The sequence below is a fragment of the Gossypium raimondii genome, chromosome 3, assembly GCF_025698545.1.
Source record: "Gossypium raimondii isolate GPD5lz chromosome 3, ASM2569854v1, whole genome shotgun sequence".
Classification (NCBI taxonomy): Eukaryota; Viridiplantae; Streptophyta; class Magnoliopsida; order Malvales; family Malvaceae; genus Gossypium; species Gossypium raimondii.
In genome coordinates, this window is record NC_068567.1 from 57,059,335 (window position 1) to 57,084,103 (window position 24,769).

General features: G+C 33.7%; 1 protein-coding gene and 1 pseudogene across 1 annotated transcript; both read left to right on the plus strand.

Annotated features, from left to right (window-relative positions):
• The first annotated feature begins 14,309 nt into the window (after window positions 1-14,309).
• Window positions 14,310-15,923, plus strand: LOC128039992 ((R,S)-reticuline 7-O-methyltransferase-like; annotated as a pseudogene).
• A 1,061-nt stretch (window positions 15,924-16,984) lies between these two features.
• On the plus strand, window positions 16,985-17,761 carry LOC105795986 (desmethylxanthohumol 6'-O-methyltransferase). The gene has a single exon (XM_012625635.2). It carries the CDS (start codon window positions 16,985-16,987, stop codon window positions 17,759-17,761), a length of 777 nt encoding a protein of 258 aa, XP_012481089.1.
• Window positions 17,762-24,769: the final 7,008 nt, after the last annotated feature.

A 24,769-nucleotide genomic window follows, 5' to 3' on the forward strand; every position in this document is an offset into this window, starting at 1 on the left:
GCTCTATGTAGACACCTAGTTTTGTACAAACTTGCTATTCCGACTTGGGTTTTAAAATTATCGAAGGGTGATAAAAAATTTTTGAGCATGTTTATTTCGATTCTAAAACTAATTTTTTTTATCAATTTAATTTTAAAGATAGAATTAAAATAGGGGCTAAAATGAATTCTTCTGCCTTAAATTTTAAAGATTTAAAATTGAATTAAGTTAGATTTAGTTAAATGCCCGGATGAATGTTTTTTCAATGCCCGAACTGTTCTTGAAGCGACAAAAGCGGTTTGAGGTCAAAATCAATTTTGCAATTCGTTTGCTTTTAAAAGTCTAATTCAAATGTTCAGTTTGCAGCTATGGCTTCTGAACCCTAATTTCTGTATGGCCGCTAGTGTGAGCACAAGAGGATTTGAAAGCCCGCTTGAAAAATAAGAGGATTTGGTACAAGATACTTTAGAAGTTTTTTGTCTTCAAAAATTTTATGGATAAACCCAACACTCATTAAAAAAAATATTGAAATGTCATTTATTCCAATGTCAATTTAATAATATAATTAACAATAAAGTGTGTTTTTGTAAAAAATTGTTTTTTATTGGTGTCAAAAATAATGATTTCGAAATCTTATTTTTGATGTTCGAGACTGCAAATATTACAAGGTCAGTATAAAGGTTAATTAAAGTTTGGTCCCTTAATTTTATTGAATTAATGGTTATTTAAGATATAAGGATTAAATTGTAAAAATTATAAAAGTTTGTTCCTTTAAATTTTTACATAAATAGACCAATTGAGCAATTGGACCCTCTTTAAAGTGCCAAACGGTGGTGGATGCTATTTCTCATCCACTAACTTTGTTAACTAAGCTTAACATTAGATTAATTAAGATTTAATTAATTAATTATGTTTAATTAAAAGTTAAACAAGGTATATAAGCTAAAAGAAAAAGAAAACAAAACATTTTTCTTGTCATCTTGAAATTCCAACCCTCCCTTGGTAAGTATGTTCAATTAAATCATTTTCTTATCATTTTTATATTTTTGATGTTATAAGAACTTAATTTAACTAATATATGTATCAATAATGTTGAGTTCCATTATTGGAAACAAATTTATCTATTTTAATTTTAAAAATAAAATAAAAAAGAAAAAGGTGACCTATTATCTATTTTAAAGAATCTATCACCAAATGTTGAGTTCCATTATTGGAAAGAAATAGGAAGTCATACTGTAAGGCCCAATATTTGCCCAGCCCGTAATAAAAAAAATCAAATAAAAATAAAAACCAAATAAAATCACAGTCCAAATACATGGGCCCAACGTGGCCCAACCTGTTTTAACCTAAACTACCCAAACACTAGCCTAGCCCAAAACTTAATGGCCCAATACCTAGCCTAACTGAGACTGAAACACTAGCAGCTCGCAGCAAGCCATCGCGCCGCAATTAGGCTCTGCCCTTGCATGTGCGCCACTGTAACACACCACGCCTCCACGCCACACGCCTCTGTACACTGTAGCTGCAAATGAAACAAGGACAACGCAACACACAAAGAAACAAAAAAAAAAAAGAAGAAGAGAAAATAGCAAAGGAGATTTTGTATTTTTTTTCTATATTTTTTTCGATATATAGACCGATTGCAATAGAACAAAAGGGGGGATACTGTATCAAAAAACGAAATCAATACAAAAAAAAGGATTGAAGGTAGATTTTCGTTTATTTTCCTTTCTCTTTGTTTCGATCCATTTAAAAAAAAGTAATATAGCTTGTAAATAAAAAGAAAAGAAGGAGAAGGTTTACCTGCCAACGCCTTCGGATTCGCGCAAGGAGCTAAAAAGCCCCTACGGGTGCAGCTCCGACCACCATTGACGGTGTAATCGCGGCGGAGATGTGGCGGACTGACGGCGGCGAAGGCTAGGGTCGAAACCCTAGCAGAGAAAACAAGGAGCAACAATTTTTTTTAAATTAAAATAGGCTGCTAATGTTTTTTTTTAGAAAATTTTGTTTAAATAACAATACAATACGGCGCCGTTTTGAGCTAGGGTTCCTAGCGCCCAAACCACGCCGTTTAGCGACCATACCCAATGACCCGATCCAACCGTGGCTAGATCCGCGCGTTTTGGTAAGGGAGGGATAATTGCGCTCTTAGTCCTTCTTACTTTGCGCTGTGTTCCAATTCGATCCTTTAAGTTTCTTTAATTTTGGGCAGCATAATTTGTTACAGATTTCATCTAGGTCCGCATGCAACGCTGCATTTTGAGAGGGGTTGGGAATATTCCCCTTTCAGTCCCCCATGTTATTCGCGCTTTGTAATTTGGACCTTTCCTTTTATTTATTTCAGATTTCTCCCCTGAATTACCGCTTTAATGCCAACTTAGTCCTCTGTTTCGTTGTTATTGCTAAAATTGTTTAGTTTATTATCTTTACTATTGTTACTACTGGTATTATTATCATATTAGTTTATATATTTACTTATTTTCATATATATATATATACATTATTTTATTTTATTACATACTGTTATTTTAATTCTTTTTATTCTAATGCATTAGTATATATTTTATGATAATTCAATATTATTTATACATTTTAATGAGTTTATTTTATAATACATTTTTCTTAAAATGTTTATTCATATATACTTTTGTGCTTTAAAAATCAGTAACATTTTTATATAACACTATTTTATATATAATTTGCATTAATTTTTATTATTATACATATATACGTAATATATTATCGATTACATGTTATTATATTATTTCCACTTATTTCATATATAATTTATTTCAAATCTATATATATATATATATATATATATTACTTATTTTAATTTTTTAATATATAATTTCCTTTCTTGCATGTTATTTTTTATTTTTTTTCAAAACTTGTAGCATTTTTTTTGTATTAAGTTGCTTGAAGCTTCGTTTAAGATGAGTTTAGTTCATTAGCTTTTGAATATTAAAGCTACTATTTGTATATGATGTGAGATAATTGCTCTTACGTGTATTGTATTGTTTGCACGTATCTATCGCTTCTTTGTCGTTCATTCGCGTACATTTTAATTTACGAATCACCATTCCGCATTGTACGTTATTATTCCATGGTTTTATTTGTTTAAAAGATTACGTTTAATATCATTCAAGTATCAAGAACATTTTTATTCAAAAAGTTTTTCAAAAATAACACGACACTCAGAATTTGGGATCTTCGAAAAGATTGTGTCCTAACTTACTGGATTCCAATCTTCCTCGTTGAATCTAAGAAACCGAGCATCCTTTTTAATTAAAACATAAATAAAAAGCTCATTCTCGAGAATTTGATACGTTGTGTCCTAACGCATTGGATATGACACGTTGTTTTCTCGAGATGAGGATTCTTTCTAAAAAAAAAACAACAAAGGCAATATTCGGCATTTAGGAATTTCGAGAAATTGAACCCTAACTTACTGGGTTACGATTTTTCGTTCAACCCAAATAACCAAATATCCTTCTCAAAATGCATAGGTTTAAAAGTCAAAAGATAAACTCAATTTTGAAGATTAAAATGTTGCGCCCTAACTCACTAAGTGTGACAATTTATTTCTTTGGAATAAATGAGTCTCATCATCCAATTCATTTTATTCAAGATAAAAGGATCGTATTTTAAATATTTTCAAAATGTTGACACTAAGACATTAAACAATCAATTTGGTACCAATTTTTGGCGTTACAAGGGTGCTAATCCTTCCTCGTACGTAACCGACTCTCGATCCTATTTTTTCAAAGTTCATAGACCTAAAATCGCTTTTCAAGGTGATCCGATCACACCTCATTAAAAGATCGGTGGCGACTCCAATTTTTTATTTTAATAAGTTGACAACTAAATTTTTGTTTTTCCAAAAAATGGTTTCGACAGCTTGGCGACTCCACTGGGGACCTTAGAGAGTCAAACCGTAAAATTGATTTTTTTTTCTTATTGTCGAAAATTGAAAATTAATTTTAAAAATTACGATCCTCTCTTTGCATGTGTTTGTATGATTATTGTAAATTGTGCTTTTATACCTTGGCATCATATTACATAAAGACTGTTTAGTCTTACCCTTTTAAGTGGGAGTGAGAAGCTACTCCTTCGTAAGGTTTTCACCTCCGTGCAGGATAGTGAATCACTTTTGGGATACATCCATTCCTATGTCTTAGTGATATTTTCATCTCCGTGTAGCCATAGAGAAATGTATTCCCCTAAATTGAACTCGGTCTGTATGAGCCTATAATGGTGAAGATCGACGAATCTGCTGGTTCGGGTACCTTGACTTTAGAGCCAAACTGCATGTAGAAGACCTTAGGAACCCATCCTAGGTAGATCCACTCCAAATCCCTAGTGGTTACCCGACTAGGTACTTTTGTTTTCCTTGCTTGCTTCTGTTTTGTACTAACCCCTCTTGTTGTGTTTTGATTATGGTTGCATTGCACTAGCATCTTAGGAAAAAGATATTGATTCAAGTCCGATTACTAAATTAGAAAGCTTGTCATGGAATACGGATTCGTTGATAAAGTGGAAAATAATACGACTGCCTGAATATATTCCAAGAAACACAGGAATGGTGATGAAAGAGTTCGTGACTTTACTTCGTGGCCCAAGGATTCAAGATGATTGTCTAAGAGCCTTTGACGTTTCAACTCCTTTAAAGAAGTTGGCGAGCCTTATGAAGATGGGCAGATGATGGATCGGAACTAGGACCAATAAGAGGGGCTAGCAGTGGCATACATTGGAAATTTACGAGATTTATTTTAAACATACGGATGAAGGAAGGGATCGATGTTGTCTCTTGGAATATAAGGGCGAGGCCGTATATATATCTGATTTATGTAAAGAAATTTACTTTCTAGTAAAGTTTTTAAATGTAATTGAATCAGAATCAATATCTCTTTAGGCATTCATTTTATGCATCTGCATTACATGATATCATATGCATTAAAATTCATTAAAAGAGTCTACTTGAGTAAATTTATTTCAGTTAATTTGGAACACCAACACCCTTACGATATCCAAGCAAAGATTAGAGAAATAGAACAAAGGTTGGAGAAATTAGAGCAAATGCAAATACAGATGCAGGAGCAATTGACCAAATTTCAACAGGAAATGAGAGATCAGATGCTAGAATTACAGAGAACTATGATGAGCCAGTTCAACCAATTGCTAGCTGGAAAGTTAGAAGAAGTGAAAGAGTCGATGGTCCACTTTGGGGTTGATAATGAGGATCTTGCCTATTCCCCAGATTGTACTCCGATAAGTGTCCAGGTCCAGCCAGATGGGTTTCCGTAAGGGGCACGCTTTACTATCAAATCCCAACAATATCAGACTAGTACATCGACACCAGTGAATTGTCTGACAAGATCCAATTTGAGGAACAGTTTTCCTGTTGCTCTTGATAACCCAACAGAAATAAAGCAGTCGAGGGTGGAGTACCTAGATACTACAAAGGCCCTAAGAAAAAAGGGGAATAAGTGGGATAATGCAGGCAGATATAATAAGGGCCACTCAAAACCAATCACTGTGGGCAGGCCAAAGACAAAAACCACCAGACATCAGAGTCCTTTAAAGCGAGAATCTTACACAAAGACGAATACAGAAAGGCTTCAGTTCACACCTATACCGGTGTCATATAGTGAGCTATACCAAAGCTTATTTAATGCACATGTGGTGTCCCCTTCTACTTGAAACCCATGCAGCCCCCATTTCCTAAAAGATATGATGCAAATGCCCAATGTGAATATCATGCAGGAACTACGAGGTATTCAATAGGGAATTGCACTGCCTTCAAAAAGCTAGTTGAAAAATTCATCAACATGGGTATTGTCAAGTTGGGTGACTCATCTAGTGCAGAAACCCCACTACTCAATCATGTTGACAACGGGTTGAAAGCGATGTATGAAGAAGTGTTGGGAAGCGTTCACATCAATGTCGTATATGAAGACTCAAAAGAAAATGGACCTTGTTAGATGCCCGACCTTATAAATTTGGGAGTGTTCTAAAAAAATGGATTGCGAAAGATCTTTAGAGCTTATTTAGAGTAATGTTCAGAACATTTTTGTTGTTTTTAGCCTAAAAATGATCTGAACGTCATTATTCTAATAAAATACATCTTTGCATTCATTTTTTAGCCAATATTCTTTCATTCTTTTTGAATAATTATTCTTTCATTCTTTTTGGATTTTCTCCCACATCATTCTTTCATTCATAATTATATTGTACAAATAATTATTCATAAATTCACACATTCTTTGGTACTTACTATGGGACCCAAGATATCAATGACAAGAATGACGCTGCTACAGACTCTGAACCTCCTTTTGAGCGAGACATGTGTTCAGAGGGATCTCATGACTTTAAAAATGACATGGATTGTAGCCTATCTTCGGACTTGTTGAGGATGGTCCTATCTTCGGACTTGTTGAGGATGGTAGAACAAGAAGATAGACAAATCCTATTTCAGAAGGAGTCATGGAAATTGTGAGCTTGGTGAAGATTGGAATTGACATGATCGCAAAGATGAAGTGAGACCTCATTAAGTTACTCCGAGAATTCAAAAACGCCTTCGCATGGTCATACCAGGTTATGCCCAAGTTAAGTACTAACGTTGTGGTATGTCATCTTTCTGAAGATTGTAAGCCAGTGCAGCAGAAGCTCGGGAGAATGAGGCCCAATATTGTGCTAAGGATAAAAAAAAGTCAAAAAGCAGTTTGATACTGTATTTTTACAAGCGATCAAATATTCAAGATGGATAGCCAACATCGTACTAGTCCTTGAAAAAGGATGGAAAATACGAATGTATGTGGATTATAGGGATTTAAACAAAGCCAGTCCCAAAACTCATTGTTTTTCACACTTTAATGGATAATATGGCAGGCTGCTCACTGTTTTCCTTCGAAAGTGGCTTCTCTGGATACAATCAGATAAAAGATGCATCTCGAAGATAAGGGAAAGAAGGCCATTCGGGTTAATACAGGGAATCACTTTCTATTAGACTTATCGTAGCTTTGCCCATTGAAGTCGATCGCTCTGCACTTTTGTTGGATTTCATCATTTCACCCCAAACGGCTCTATGAAAGAAATCTGGTACCAAAGAGGATTTTTCACATACAATATGAAAGTGGAAGATCTTACGTGGGAGACTTTATTGAAAAAAGCATTGGTTCTGATCAAAAGAGATAACAAGGACTTGCCTAATCGCATGAGTTCAGATCCAATTAAAAAAATGAAAAAATGAAAAAAAAATCAAAATCAAAAACAAAAAAGAAAAATCAAAGTCAAAATAAAAAATATGAAAATGATAAAAAGAAAAAAGAAAAAAGAAAAAGAAAAGGAGAGGCCAAGGCGAAAACCCGCAAATGACGCTTTGTGACCAAAGGTGGTTTTGAGTTGTAAACCCAAAAAGGGCGACTCAAATTTTAAGCAAAATAGGGTCTGGACGTCATCATTATCGAAGGCTTCTAATGTGCATTGCTCCACTGTTGAGATCATTAATTACTTCATCAAATGGATAGAGGCTGCTTCATACGCCAATGTTATCATATGCTTATATTAAATTCCAGAGAAGATGGTATTAGAAAATGCATTGAATTTGAATGATAGCATGATAGCTGAGGTATGTAATCAATTCAAAATCAGATACTGCAGTTCGTCATTGCATCGCCCAAAAATGAATTGCGAAAAAAATTGAGACTTACAAGGGTTGGCATGAGAAATTACCATTTGCCCTCCTTGCTTATCAGACATCTATCAAGACTTTCACTCGGGCAACACCTTTCTCTTTGGTTTACGGGATGGAAGTAGTTTTACCCATTGAAGCAGAAATCCGTGTATTGGGTTGAGCTAAAAGTTGGATGAAGCAGAATGAATTCAATCGTAATGTGATCAGTTGAACTTGATAGAGGAAAAAGCTAAAAGCTATTCAGCACGGTTAGATGTATCAAAGACGAATGATGCGAGCCTACGACCAAAAGGTTCGTCTCAGAGAATTCAATAAGGGGAACCTAATCCTTCCTATACAAAAAGATTTTAGAGGAAATAGATGCCAAAGGCCTTTTCTGAAGAAGCTCTGATCTTGAGTAGGATAGATGGTAAAAACTTGCCAAATCCTACAAACTCAAATTTAGTCAAGTATTACTTCACCTGAAGAAGGAGAATGGACCAAGGTGAAAACCCGCAAAGGGCGCCTTGATTCCTAAAAAAAAAAAGACCAATGTGAAAATCTGCAAAGGGCGCTTTGAGTCTAAAAAATAAAGAATAAACCAAAGAAAAAGAAAATGGAAAGGCCAAGTGAAAACCCGCAAAGGGCACCTTGAGACTAAAGGGGATTTGAGTTGAAAACTCGAAAAGGGCGGCTCAAATATTGATCAAAATGGGGCATGAGGTGATCAGAGCAACTTGAATTTTGATCAGATTGGGGCATGTGGTGATCTTGCTATACTTGAATTAACAGGAAAGGGTAAGCGACATCTTGGGGCGTCGACAAAGCACTATAGATCTCCTAAACACATGTCAAACTCAAAATGGTCTTCAGAAAGTTTGTATAGAGAAGTTCAAGCTGCGATATCTGGGGCACCCAATTTTTATACTATTTATATTGAATTTGTTTTTCTTGGAATACTTCATTATTTTTCAAGATACACATTCCCAATCAATTTCTTTGTTACCCTTCTTTACTATTGTTGATAATTTATTCCTTTCGAGCTATGCTTATTGCCAACTTTATTCTTATCCATTGTTATGACCTTTTTTGCAAGCATGTTGCATTAGAATAATGATTAATGGACTAATAAAACTTTCACAAGGGAAGTTTTGCATATTACTCTAGAAGCTTCTAAATAATACGGGAACCTGAAACAGGACTATTGTTTAGAACGCACCAAGTTTAAAGGTTGGAAATTTGAGAAGGAAGAGTCTAAATTTGGACTTTCTCTTTGTATTTTATTGTCAAATGCATTGATTGAACAAAATGACAATATGTCATGTTTGTGACAAAGCTTAAATAAACAAGCAAGCAATGATTATCAGACAATATGAAGAGGTTTCCTCGAAGAAGAGAGCCTTCATTTGTGCATGAGTCTTTGGTACGACATCCTGGGAATGGTGTAAGGGACCAGAAAAATTTAAATCCAATATCCTTGAATTGTGATAGGAAAGGATTAAGAAAAAGCCATATATTTCTACCCCTGGATTACAGTGGGAGAATGATGGTACAAATTTTACGTCCTAGTGGATTGGACTTTAAGGTTTACAGTGGGGGCAATCTGACTAAGTGTTTCTTTGGAGACGTCAGTTGAGAAGGAAGGTGTTGTAGCACGTCAGTTACAAAACCTTAATAAACTTCGAGCAATGATAACCAAAGGGATAAAGAAGGATCATTCTCAAAAAAAATTCTGTATTCACGCAAACACCATTCACACATGTCTAGTTAGAAGCATTTGATTCATTTTGATCATGTCATCCTAATCATTAGGCATAATTAGGTTCATTATACAGGTCATGTTCCCCAGAGAACAGATCAGTGATGATAGCAGATCTTGTCTTCCTGCACTGACAGCGAAGTAGATCGAGGACACCAGCCTTGCCTCCCTTGGTTACAGTGGAGCAGGTTGAAGATAGCAGATCTTGCCTTCTTGCATTGACAGCGAAGTAGATCAAAGATACCAATTCTATCTCCCTAGGCAGCAGTGGAATAGATTGAAGATTGTGAGTCCTATTTCCCTGGTCAGCAGTGGAATAGGTTGAAGATGGTGAATTCTATCTCCCTGGGCAGTAGTGGAATAGATTGAAAATCACAAATCTTCTCTCCCTAAACAGTAGTGGAGCAGATTGAAGACGGCGAATCTTATCTTCCCTAGGAGTAGGGAAGCAGATTTAAGCCACAAGTCCTATCTCTCTAGTCAGCAGTGGAATAGGTTGGAAATTACAGATCTTATCACCCTAAGCAGTAGTGGAGCAGATCGAAGACGGCGAATCTTATCTTCTCTAGGAGTAGGGAAGCAGATTTAAGCCACAAGTCCTATCTCCCTGGTTAGTAGTGGAATAGGTTGGAAATTACAGATCTTATCTCCCTAAGCAGTAGTGGAGCAGATCGACAACAGCGAATCTTACTTCCCAGGCGGTGTAGTGGAACAGATTAAAGCCACAACGACGAATATCACTTCCTCGACATTGCAGTTAAAATATTAAAGCTACAATAGCGAATCTTATTTCCTGGCAGTGCAGTGGAACAGATTAAAGCCACAACGGTGAATCTTGCTTCCTCGACATTGCAGTTAAAGATTAAAGCTACAACAGCGAATCTTATTTCCTGAAAGTGCAGCAGAACAGATTAAAGCCACAACGGCCAATCTTGTTTCCCCGACATTGCAATTAAACAGATTGAAGACAGTAATCCTATCTCCCTGAAGTTGCAGTGGAGTGGATTAAAATAATAGATCTTATCTCTCTGAAGTTGCAGTAGAGTAGATCGCATCAAGTCTTATCTCCCTGAGGTTGCAGCGAAGCAGACTGAGAAAGCAAGTCTTATCCCCCTGAATTTACAATGGGGTAGACTGAAGATCGTGAATCTTATCTCCCTGAGTTTGCAGTGGAGCAGATTGAAGCCAGTAATCCTATCTCTCTGAAGTTGCAGTGGAGCAAATTCAAACAATAGATCTTCTATCTCTGAAGTTGCAGCAGAGTGGATCGCATCAGGTCTTATCTCCCTGAGGTTGCAGCGGAGCAGACCAAGAAAGCAAGTCTTATCCCTCTGAAGTTACAGTGGGGCAGACTGAAGATGGTGAATCTTATCTCCCTGAGTTTGCAGTGGAGCAGATTGAAGCCAGTAATCCTATCTCCCTAAAGTTACAGTGGAGCAGATTCAAATAATTATCTCTCTGAAGTTACAGCAGAGTGGATCGCATCAATTCTTATCTCCCTGAGGTTGCAGCAGAGCAGACCAAGAAAGCAAGTCTTATCCCCCTGAAGTTGCAGTGGGACAGACTGAAGATGGTGAATCTTATCTCCCTGAGTTTGCAGTGGAGCAGATTGAGGCCAGTAATCCTATCTCCCTAAAGTTACAGTGGAGCGGATTAAAACAATAGATCTTATCTCTCTGAGGTTGCAGTAGAGTAGATCGTATCAGATCTTACTTCCCAGATGGTGTAGTAAAACAAATTTAAGCTACAACGGTGAATCTTTCTTTCCCGACATTGTAGTTAAAAAGATTGAAGCTACAACAGCGAATCATACTTCCCTGACGGTGTAGGGGAACATATTAAAGTTACAATGGCGAATCTTGCTTCCCCGACATCACAGTTAAGCAGATTAAAGTTACGAGTTACAAATCCTATCTCCCCGACGTTGCGGTGGCATAGATCGAGGCACCAATTTCTATACCTCTGAAGATGCAGTAGGATAGAATGAGGCTACTTGAAGAAGAAGAGCACCAAGGTCCAGTACGACCGAGAAAAATTGGCCCTTTTTAAGTCTTTGCTTCATTCCCCTTACACGACAATGAGCAAAGAGGGGCAGCTGTAAGGCCCAATATTTTCTCGCCTATAATAAAAAAAATCAAATCAAAATAAAAATAAAAACCAAATAAAATCACAGTCCAAATACATGGGCCCAACATGGCCCAACCCGTTTTAACCTAAACTACCCAAACACTAGCCTAGCCTAAAACCTAATGGCCCAATACCTAGCCTAACTGAGACTGAAACCCTAGCAGCTTACAGCAAGCCATCGCGCCGCAATCAGGCTCTGCCCTCGCATGTGTGCCACTGTCACACACCATGCCTCCACGCCACGAGCCTCCGTACACTGTACCTGCAAATGAAAAAAGGACAACGCAGCACACAAAGAAACAAAAATAAAAAAGAAGAAGAGAAAATAGCAAAGGAGATTTTGTATTTTTTTCTATATTTTTTCGATATATAGACCGATTGCAATAGAACAAAAGGGGGGATACTATATCAAAAAACGAAATCAATACAAAAAAAAGGATTGAAGGTAGATTTTCGTTTATTTTCCTTTCTCTTTGTTTCGATCCATTTTTAAAAAAAAAGTAATACAGTTTGTAAATAAAAAGAAAAGAAGGAGAAGGTTTACACGCTTAGCAAGCTTCGGATTCGCGAGAGCTAAAAGCCCTAGGGGTGCAGCTCCAACCACCGTTGACGGTGTAATCGCGGCGGAGATATGGCGGACTGACGGCGGTGAAAGCTAGGGTCGAAACCCTAGCAGAGAAAACAAAAAGAACAATCTTTTTTAAATTAAAATAGGCTGCTAATGTTTTTTTTAGAAAATTTTGTTTAAATAACAATACAATACGGCGCCGTTTTGAGCTAGGGTTCCTAGCGCCCAAACCACGCTGTTTAGCGATCATACCCGATGACCCGATCCAATCGTGGCTAGATCCGCGCGTTTTGGTAGGGGAGGGATAATTGCGCTCCCAGTCCTTCTTACTTTGCGCTTTGTTCCAATTCGATCCTTTAAGTTTCTTTAATTTTGGGCAGCATAATTTGTTGCAGATTTCATCTAGGTCCACATGCAACGCTGCGTTTTGAGAAGGGTTGGAAATATTCCCCTTTCAGTCCCCCATGTTATTCGCGCTTTGTAATTTGGACCTTTCCTTTTTTTATTTCAGATTTCTCCCCTGAATTACCGCTCTAATGCCAATTTAGTCCTATGTTTCGTTGTTATTGCTAAAATTGTTTAGTTTATTATCTTTACTATTGTTATTATTGGTATTATTATCATATTAGTTTATATATTTACTTATTTTCATATATATACATTATTTTATTTTATTACATACTTGTTATTTTAATTCTTTTTATTCTAATGCATTAGTATATATTTTATGATAATTCAATATTATTTATACATTTTAATGAGTTCATTTTTATAATAAGTTTTTCTTAAAATGTTTATTCATATATACTTTTGTGCTTTAAAAATCAAGAACATTTTATATAACACTATTTTATATATATAATTTGCATTAAGTTTTATTATTATACATATATCGTAATATATTATCGATTACATGTTATTATATTATTTCCACTTATTTCATATATAATTTATTTCAAATCTATATATATTACTTATTTTAATTTTTTTAATATATAATTTCCTTTCTTGCATGTTATTTTTTATTTTTTTACATTTTTTTGTATTAAGTTGCTTGAAGCTTCGTTTAAGATGAGTTTAGTTCATTAGCTTTTGAATATTAAAGCTACTATTTGTATATGATGTGAGATAATTGCTCTTACATGTATTGTATTGTTTGCACGTATCTATCGCTTCTTTGGTGTTCATTCGCGTACATTTTAATTTACGAATCACCATTCCGCATTGTACGTTATTATTCCATGGTTTTATTTGTTTAAAAGATTACGTTTAATATCATTCAAGTATCAAGAACATTTTTATTCAAAAAGTTTTTCAAAAATAACACGACACTCAGAATTTAGGATCTTCGAAAAGATTGTGTCCTAACTTACTGGATTCCAATCTTCCTCGTTGAATCTAAGAAACCGAGCATCCTTTTTAATTAAAACATAAATAAAAAGCTCATTCTCGGGAATTTGATACGTTGTGTCCTAATGCATTGGATATGACACATTGTTTTCTCGAGATGAGGATTCTTTCTAAAAAAAACAACAAAGGCAATATTTGGCATTTAGGAATTTCGAGAAATTGAACCCTAACTTACTGGGTTACGATTTTTCGTTCGACCCAAATAACCAAATATCCTTCTCAAAATGCATAGGTTTAAAAGTCAAAAGATAAACTCAATTTTGAAGATTAAAATGTTGCGCCCTAACTCACTGAATGTGACAATTTATTTCTTTGGAATAAGTGAGTCTCATCATCCAATTCATTTTATTCAAGATAAAAGGATCGTATTTTAAATCTTTTCAAAATTTTGACACTAAGACATTAAACAATCAATTCGGTACCAATTTTTGGTGTTACGAGGGTGCTAACCCTTCCTCGTACGTAACCGACTCCCGAGCCTATTTTCTCAAAGTTCGTAGACCTAAAATCGCTTTTCAAGGTGATCCGATCACACCTCATTAAAAGATCGGTGGCGACTCCAATTTTTCATTTTAATAAGTTGACAACTAAATTTTTGCTTTTCCAAAAAATGGTTTCGACACATACATCCCAAACATAATATATATATATATATATAAAGAAATATTATCCCTAAAGAGGTGACGAGAAAAAAAGATCTAAAAATATTTGTATAAAAAATCCTTGCATTCTCTTCCTCTCCAGTGCATTATAAATAATCTATGGTTACTAAGAAAAATAAAGAGAAAGCAATGGAAAGAAAAGAACTAGATGAAGCAAGGATGCAAGGGCAAACAGAAATATGGTGGTACATGTTCAGCTTCGTAGATTCTATGGCGCTTAAGTCTGTCGTGGAGCTTCGCATAGCTGACATAAAACACTTTCATGGTGTCGTCATCACTTTGTCACAAATAGCTTCATGCATTAGTGATGACCTTGCTTCGCGAGACATTACCACCCTTGCTCGCATAATGAAATTCCTTGTTCGTACGTAGAAAGGTCTTCACCGTCTTCCATTCTTCAAACGATGGAGATCCCTGTATGACCTGACTCACTCATCGAGATGGCTTCTACATGACACAAAGCAAACCCTAGCACCCATGGTACTGATGGAGAGCCATCCATCGCTAATGGCTCCTTAGCACTACTTTAGCCACTGCATTAAAGAAGGTGGCCCTGCCTTCCAGAAAGCTCATGGGCGTGAGATATGGGACCTGGCATCAGAGAATCTCGAATTCAATGGACTTTTTAACGATGGCATGGAGTGTATAGCCAAATTCGTCACCAATGCAATTCTGTTGAGTTACAAACAAGGGTTAAGCTCCGTTGGATTGTTGGTCGACGTGGGAGGTGAGACAAGAGGCTTAATATCAGAGATCGTGAAAGCATATCCACACATCAATGGTGTCAACTTTAATTTACCACATGTCATCTCGATGGCACCAGCTTTCAATGGGGTCTCCCATATTGCTAGTGACATGTTTTGTGCCATTCCAAATGCTGACACAGTCATTATGAAAGTACTTGCTTAAATCATGAATTTTAATTCGTTTTTCAAGAAATATAACATCAAGAAAAAAATTCCAAATATTGCAATTGTGGAAATAAGATTTATGATTTTTATTTCTTGTAATTACCATAGTGGAAATACAAGATTCAAGATAGAGAAATCAAAGTACTTCTCTCGAGTCAAGGATTTGGTAAAATAACCATACATGTTTTATATTATACTCCATATACTTTTGAAATGAAAGCTATTTTATATTAAAAATGTTAAATAGTAATTTTGTAATAATTGAAAAAAAATTGTTAGTCTTATAAAGTCAGCTTAATTAAAATGATGTACAACTAGTTTAAATATAAAGAGAAGAACAATGCTATATGATTTTTATTGTGGCTATTTAATGAACTCATGGGGAAAACGTTAATCTATTGCAAATCCTTTTCAAGCGACTAACAACATATGATTTTTTTGTGGCTATCAGAATCAACTTAACAGTAATAGAAGATTGATATCACGCCATGAAATTTTAATCAAGTTTCAGCTCTATTTAGAATGGCTGTTCATTAAGTAATATTAATTATAAGAAAATAATTAGATACTATTTTTTTGTATTTTTTATTTGCAGTGGATATTGCATGATTGAGGTGACGAAGATTGCGTAAAAATATTACAGATTTGTAAGAAAACAATACCAAGAGAGAATGGCAAAGTGATAATGGTTGAAATAATTTTGAAAGAAGATGGAATTGGAGTGTTTGATGAAATTGGATTCGTATTTGACCTCCTAATGATTGCACATACCAATGGTAAGGAGAGAACAGAGGTGGAATGGAAGAAAATCTTGGAAGGAGGCGTATCCTGATGGTTAGTAGCTTTTTTGCATAATATATATTTATTTTATGTCTAATTATTGTAATATATGTAGGTATGAATGTAATAAATAATTTTTTTCTCATGTTATTATACTAATAATAAAGTGATATATTAGTTTTTATGCAATTTGGCTGAAAGAAATTAAAAGGTACAAACTTCCCCGTAGTCCAATTTCCAAAAATTTATATGTGAATTCAATAAATATATCAACCTTGAGTGTTCACCTCCAAATTCATTTTGTGGGTTCGAGTCTTAAAGATACTATTGATAACGTTTGAATTGACAATAATTTGTTCATATATGTGATTTATTTTCCGTTTTCCTATTTCAATTTTACACATTTTATAATATATCATAAAATGTATATAGTTAAACAAATTAACTCTTGAAAATTAAAAGATTTGCATTTGCATAAAACTAAATGTATTTTAGAGCAAAAGGTAGGTTAAAATATGTCATAAATTTTTTGTTTTGAAAATTTAGAATTAAGTCTTTGTATTTTTATTTTTAGACCTTTCAAATTTTAAATAACTTGAATTTAATAAAAGAAAATAACAACATTAATAATTGAATCTAAAATTTAAAATTTTAAAAATAAAATGACCAAATTTCATTAAATAAAAATATAAAGAGTAAATTTTAATTTTCAAAAATTACATGATACGGCAACAAACCATATCCTCTCTATGGTTCTGTTCCTCTTATTTTATATATAATATAAAATTGGGAGGTCTCAATTTTTTTTCTCCCTAAACAAGGCTTCTTCTTATGTTTTATGTTTGGACTATCCAAATGTTATTCAACAGTTTGTGTTAGAAGACGTGTCATTGCTTATTGATTGATGTTTTTTCTTATAGGGATTTTGATTAAAGAAACTGAAATTTTATCTTATTCTAAAGACATTCGTTAAGAGGTGACGAGAAAAAGAATTAAAAATATTTGTATAAAAGAAATCCTCACAATTCTCTTCCTCTCCGCTTTACTATAAATTACTTCTTGATTATTAGGAAAAATGAGATCCCACGAAAACTAGGAGAAAGGCCGAATACAATGGAAAGAATAGAATTAGATGAAGCAAGGCTACAAGGGCAAGCAGAGATATGGTGTTACATGTTCAGCTTTGCAGATTCTACGGCGCTTAAGTCTGCCATGGAGCTCCGCATAGCTGACATAATATACTCTTATGGTGGCACTGCCACTTCGTCGCAAATAGCTTCATGCATTAATGACAGCCTTACTTCGCCAGATATCACCACCCTTGCTCGCATAATGAGATCGCTTGTTCGCAGAAAGATTTTCACTATCCATCCTCCTTCAAACGGTGGAGATCCCTTGTACAACTTAACTCACTCATTGAGATGGCTTCTACATGACTCGGAGCAAACCCTAGCGCCCATGGTACTAATGCAAAACCATCCATGGCAAATGGCTCCTTGGCACTACTTCAGTCAGTGCGTGAAAGAAGGTGGCGTTGCCTTCAAGAAAGCTCATGGGTGTGAAATATGGGATTTAGCATCGAGGAATCTTGACTTCAACAAGCTTTTTAATGATAGCATGGCTTGTACATCCAAGTTCGTTACCAGTGCAATCCTGTCAGGTTACAAACAAGGATTCAACTCCATTGGATCGTTGGTTGATGTCGGAGGTGGGACTGGAGGCTTAATATCAGAGATCGTCAAAGTACATCCACCCATCAAAGGTGTTAACTTCGATTTGCCGCATGTAATCTCGACGGCACCGGGATACAATGGGGTCTCCCATATTGATGGTGACATGTTTCATGCCATCCCAAATACCGATGCAATCATTATGAAGGTACTTACTTAAATCATGAATTTAAATTCTTTTTTCATGGAGTATAGCATTAAGGAATTTTTTACATATATTATAATTGCGGAAACACGATTATCAATTTTATTTCTTATAAAGATTTTTATAGTTATAAAAAATATAAACGCAATGACTTATGTTAACAAACTAATAACTTTTATAAGTGAAGATAATTAAAATGGTCTGGAATTAATTTAAAATACGGCAGACTTTTCTTAAATGAGGTGTCATTGGCATTGACCAAGAAAAAGGGCAGGAGATGGAGTCAATCATTTATGTCATTTAGCTTGCTTTTGATTTAGATTTCTAAGGGATCTCTTTTCATTTAAGTCCCCCGCGTTCGCCGGCTTTTTTTTAACGAATTTTTAAAATACTTTTATAATAATTGTTTTGTTAAGGATCAAGTCTAAATTTTAAACAGATTTGTGAGTTAATGTTGAAATAATTTTTAAAAGAGACAATACTTGATGCATTAACGAATAATAATACGACATATTACTAAATAAAATAAAAATATTAAAACCCTAAGTTTAGAATCCAAGTGTTATTAACACTTATTTATAATAATTATAATTAATTAATATTTACTTATATTTAAATAAAATTATTATTTATAGATTTTTTATTTTTTAATGATAATGTATCATATTATTTATTGGTAATGCATGAGACTCATCCACATATGGTACATTAAATATTATTTATTTTTAAAATACATTATGTAAAAAAATAAACACAAAATTTAATTTAAAAATATATAAATACAAATAAACATGCAAATCAACAAATTTGAATAAATCATTTAAAATTAAAATTAAAATAATTAGTTAACAAAATATAATTATTTTACAGGAATATTACAAAATATATCATTTATAATTAAATAAAAATAACATTTTAATTCTTTTCCTAAGCAGCTCAAATATAAATACCAAAACTAGCAGCAAGTTTATACCATAAATCGATAATTTAAATCCACTTTTAAAATAAAAATTAATAATAAAAAATTGGATTAAATATGAATTTTAAATTACATGCCACTCCGTCTCTCTAAAATACAAAATTTTAAAATAAAATAATGTCTAAAATAGTATATAAATTGAAAAAAAGAACTAGGGATTTTTTTCTATGTAGTACCACCATAACCACATTTTACTATAATGGTTAAGTTATTAGTAGAATCGATTTTATTTATGTTTTATTTTAACCTTTGTAACAGCAACAATTACGGTTATGAACAACATTTTCAATTAAATTAGTTTTTATAACAACAATATTTAATAAAATGATCTTAACTAAATTATTATTTTAATAAAATGTTTAAATTTCACATGAAAAATTTACCAATAATATTTTATTAAATAAAATAAATAGTTAGAATTAAAGATATTAATTTAATAAACTATTAAGTTCCTTAATTAATTAAATATTCTATTATTAATTTGTAACATCTTAAACTTATAAATCAATTGCGTGAATTTAACAACTTGTGATAAATAAATTAATTTAATTTGATAATTACTACTAATTAATTGAATTTGTTAATTGATGAACTTCATAATTAATCATATGGAAGAATTTAAAATAAAATATGCATAAAAGTAATCGTTGGTTAATTGATGAACTTCATAAAATTTACTATAGACTTTGTATCAGGGTTACCCTTATCTCCGAAAAAGAAAGATGCTATTTGGGTAATCGTTGATCGTTTGACAAAGTCTGCACATTTTATTTCGGTACGTATGGATTTCTCCCTGGACAGATTAACTGAGTTGTATGTTTCTGAGATTGTCAAGCTACATGGAGTACCAGTTTCTATTATTTCTGACAGAGATCCGCGGTTTACATGCCGATTCTGGGAAAAGTTACAAAAAGCTCTAGGTACACAATTTATTGCATTTCATCCTTAGATGGATGGTCAATCCGAATGTGTAAGTCAGATTCTTGAGGATATGCTACGGTGCTGTATATTAAAATTTGAAGCCAATTGGGGAAAATATTTACTGTTAGTCAAATTTGTGTATAATAATAGTTATCAGTTAAGCATAAAAATGGCACTTTTTAAAGCTTTGTATGGCCATAAATGTAGAACTTCATTGTATTGGATCGAACTTAGTGAGAAAAAGATACATGGAGTTGATTTGGTCCAAGAAACTGAAGAAAAAGTGAAAGTGATCTGGGATAGCTTGAAAGCAGCTTCTGATCGATAGAAATCTTACGCGGATCTTAAACGAAAAGAAAAAGAATTCCAAGTTGGTGATAGAGTATTTTTGAAAGTTTCACCTTGGAAGAAAGTTCTTTAGTTTGGTCGTAAAGGCAACTTGAGTCCGCGGTTTATTAGGTTGTACGAGGTTATTGAAAGAATCAGACCTATTGCATACCGATTGGCACTAACACCAGAACTCGAGAGAATTAATAATGTTTTCCACGTGTTTATGTTACGACGGTATCGGTCAGACCCTTCACATGTTATCTCTCCGACAGAGGTGGAGATTCAGCCTAATATGACTTATAGTGAGGAGCCGATCAAAATTCTGGCACGTGAGACGAAGGAATTGAGAAATAAAAAGGTAGTTTTAGTAAAAGTCCTCTAGCAACGACATGGAATAAAAGAAGCTACCTGGGAACAAGAAGAAACAATGAGGAAGCAATATCCAAACCTATTTACTGGTAAGATTTTCAAGGACGAAAATTTTTTAAGGGGGGAGATTTATAACAGCCCATTTTCAGTAAAATCGGAATAGTGGTTTCAAGACCACAAATTCGAATCTAAAAAGAAAATTATTTTAATATTATTTCATTGTCTAAATTATAATAGGAAAATCGTATGAAAATTTTGTTAAGAAAATTTTACCGATTACATGTTTAATTGATAAAAGGATCAAATTGCATGAAATGCAAAAGTTGGGTTCTAGTAGCTATAAGTATCAAATAACTATGAATTCAAAGTTTGAGGCCCTTATATGGAAAATAGACCATTAAGAGAAGTTAGCAGATAAGGATGATGATTCATCCATGGAAATTTAATTAAAGAAAAGGATGAAATTAGAAATAAAATATATTAAAAGATGATAAATGATTAAATAAAGAAAATATCATCATTTATCATCATCTTTCCCAATTTTTTTTGGAAACCCTAGCTAAGAAAAAGAGCTCAAGCAAGCTTTCTTGGTTTAATTAGGTATGAATTCTTGTCCCGCTTTTAGTATTTTTATGTTTCCAAAATTGTAATAGCATAATTAAGCTATTTTGGGGATTAATTTGTAAAGTTATCAAAGTTCTAGGATTTTTTCATGGATGAATATAGTTGAATTATGAAGTTTTATGGTAGAAAATGAAAGGTTGTTGATAGATAAACAACTTTTATTAAAGGAATTTTGATAAAATGTGATTTAGGGACTAAATTGTAAAAATGTAAAATTCATGGAAAAATTTTGATTTTTCTAAAATACATGGGCTGCTATTGATACATGTAAAATTCAGCTAGGCTTGGAATAAGGATTAAATTGCATGAATTTCATTTTTTGAGCCTAGGGATAAAATTGGAATTAATCAAAAGTATAGGGGCAAAATGATACTTTTGCCTAAGATGTAAATTGGATTGAAATGAGTATGAAATTGTATTAAATTGAGTTAATTTACTTGTATAGATCCAGAAAGATAAAATACGGAGCTAGATCGAGGTAAAGAAAAAGTAACAAATTAGTAGATTACAACTCACGAACATTGTCGAGGTAAGTTTGTGTAACTTAATTGTGTAATTATATGTTTGAATTGATTTGAATGATTTGTATGTGAATTCTGCATTGGCCATGTATATGAAATATGATCATATATCCGAAAAAATACCCGATAAATGTTAAATCTCGTTTGAATGAATGAAATTTGATTGGGTACAGGATTCTATTTCTCGAAAGGTAGTGGTCCTGCATATGTTGCGGACATACCGTAGCTCTAAAGAGCGTCCCGTTATAAGCCCTCTCAAGCTTCTCGTTATAGTGTTCTTGTGAGCTTCCCGTTAAATGCTCTTCGGAGCATCCCGATCAGTTGTGACCCTACATGTGTTTTGGGAACACCACAGCTCTTATTAGCGTCCCGTTATATGGCTCTTCGTGAGCTTCCCGATTAAAAGGCTCTTCCTGAGCTTTCCATTAGTGCTCACTTGAACTTCCCATTATATGGCTATCTGGTGCTTCCCGTTAAGTTCTCTTCGAAGCTACCCGTTAAGTGCTCTTTAAAGCTACCCATTAATTGCTCTTCGAAGCTACCCATTAATTGCTCTTCGGAGCTACCCATTATAGGCTCTTTTTGAGCTTCCCGTTATAATGCCCAAATAAGCTTCCTATACAAGGCTTAATGAGCTTCCTGTTATAGTGCTTGAGAGAGAGCTTTTTATTTAAGTACTCAAAAAAGCACTCCCGGATATGAATTGATGGATTTATAGTATTGTACGCTTCAGGTGTACTACCTAAGTATCCATCGAGATTTCAAATGATTCAACGGGTGAAATTCTGACATAAGAACATTTGAAATCAAAATGAAACTATTATCTGTATATGCATGAAATACTTGGAAACTTGATATCTGATGAGCTCATCCTTGTTCTTGTTATTCACATGAAATACATGACTAACATGTTTGTTGAGGTTATATGTGTTAGGCTAATTGCCAAATTACTTTGGATGTATTATGCATGTTTATTATATAAGTAAATGAATGGTAAGTTAATTTCCCGTTATATGAACTTACTAAGCATTAAGTGCTTACTTTGTCTTATTTCCTCTATTTTATAGTACTTGGAGGCTCGTAGAGGTTAGAAGCTAGCTGGAGCTACATCACACAATCTCCCGGACTTTTCGGTATATATATATAAATAGTAAACTAATTTTGGTAATAATGGCATGTATAGGTTAAATGTTACCATTGATGGCAATGTAATGTTGATTGAAATTAGCTATTGGAATGGCTATTAAATGGTACGTTTTGATGTGTAAATAGTCGTAATATACTTGATGTATGATTGAAATGGTCAAATGATGGTAAGCACATGAATGAATGAATTAAGATAGCATATTTGGTAAAATATGCATATCTGTAAATTTGATCAATTTGGTAAGATTGAGTATATGAATACATGTGATGAAATAGGGCTTAGAAATGGTTTCATTTTGTCCACACGGGCAGAGACACAGGCGTGTGGCTCAGCTGTGTGTGACACACAGCTTAGCACATGGGCGTGTGTCCTGGCCGTCTGTCCCCTGCATCTTAAAAATTCAAAATAGAATGCTCATGAATTTTCACACTGCCTGGCACACGAGCATGTGGCTTGGCCTTTTGACCTCTGCACTTAAATGTATTGCAAGTCAGAAAGTTACACGGGTTGAAGACACGGCCGTGTGCTCTACTTCAAACGCCAAACGGCCTGAGACACGAGTGTGTCAATTGGCTGTGTAAGCCACACGGCTTGGCCACACGGGCGTGTGTCCCCTATACCTTAGAAAAATTTTAAGATTTTGCGAAAAATTCTCTGAGTTACCAATTCAGTCCCGACTTGTTTCTAATGTATGTTTTGGGTCTCGAGGGCTCATATAAGGGACAATATAATTATTTTATAATTAATTTCTGATATGAATGTTAAGTAATATAAAATATTTGAGTTTGATCTGAAAACTCTGGTAATGCTCTTAAACCCTGTTTCGGTGACGGATACGAGATAGGGGTGTTATAGGCCGACTTGTTTCTCCAACTGTCAGCAAACACGACTCCAACCCAACGTGTACTTTTTGACTTGAAATCGAGTTAACCTTAAGGGATGAGTTGTTAATGTCAATACTTAGGGAAAATGTGAATACCGATTGGAAGGATTTTTAGCACAGATACATATCTCACGATTCCCAATCGGAAAGAACACCGGCCTAAAGCTAAGATGAAATTTAGTTAAACATGAAATTAATCATGCTTTGTAGGTTTTGAAAGGTGATTTGATGATAATGGAGAAGAATGAGAAAGAAAGATATATACTTGGAAAGCAATTAGACAAATTTGGCAAAGAACAAAGAAATTAAAATAAAACAGCAGTAGCTATTGACGCATCAACTTTGGAAGAAAAAAAAAGAATAATTCTATTTAATTCCAAATGGAAATCAAATGTAAAATGTAATGTGTCTTTCCAAGGTACCTTAAAGCCCTATTTATATACATGATATTTACTAAATTTGGCTTTAACCATTTCAACATATAATTAAAATTAAATAAAAAATAAAATTATATTTTTTTTCTAATTTTGGCTTTTACAAAGTCAAAAGAATCTGATTAGTTATTGGCTTTTTCCACATTTTTTATTCGGCCTCACTTTATTGACCGTGTTTCAATTTGGTCCTTTTCTGCTTGTTTTTGACTCAGAGCATCCTAATTGCATCCCTAACAAGATTAAAACAAAAAAGCACTAATTCAACAGGGATCAATTCAAAAATTAACCGAATTAAATACAAAAAAGTCATGCAAATTAACATATTATCACACACAATGGACAAAATACTCTTATAATAAATTTTAAGATATTGATATATCTTCTCTCTACTCTACATAGGTTATAGAAGAAAATAAGTTGTTAACCATCATACTTCGTAATCTAATCTTGAGAGTTGGCTACTATAAAATGCTAATTATATGTAGACAATTAATTTTGTCCAAGACTTGAAATTTCAATTAAGATTTTAAAATTTTCGAAGGGTTTACGAATTTCCGTTTTAGGTATAATTATTTCGAATCTAAAGTTAAATTGGAATGAAAATAGGAGCTAAATTGAATTCTTTTGCCTTAAATTTTAAAATTTTAAAGTTGAATTAAGTTAGATTTAGTTAAAGTTTGATTTTGAATTTGAAATTATATCTAATTTAATTTATTTTAATTTTTAAAAATTTTGCGTAGATATTTAAATATTCAGTTATGTAGATTTTAGAATAAGTGGGCATCTTTCTAATTTAATTTCTATCACCGCCATTA

Coding starts and splice junctions, on each gene's coding strand:
- LOC105795986 (XM_012625635.2), top strand. CDS start 16,985: ATGGAAAGAATAGAATTAGATGAAGCAAGGCTACAAGGGCAAGCAGAG.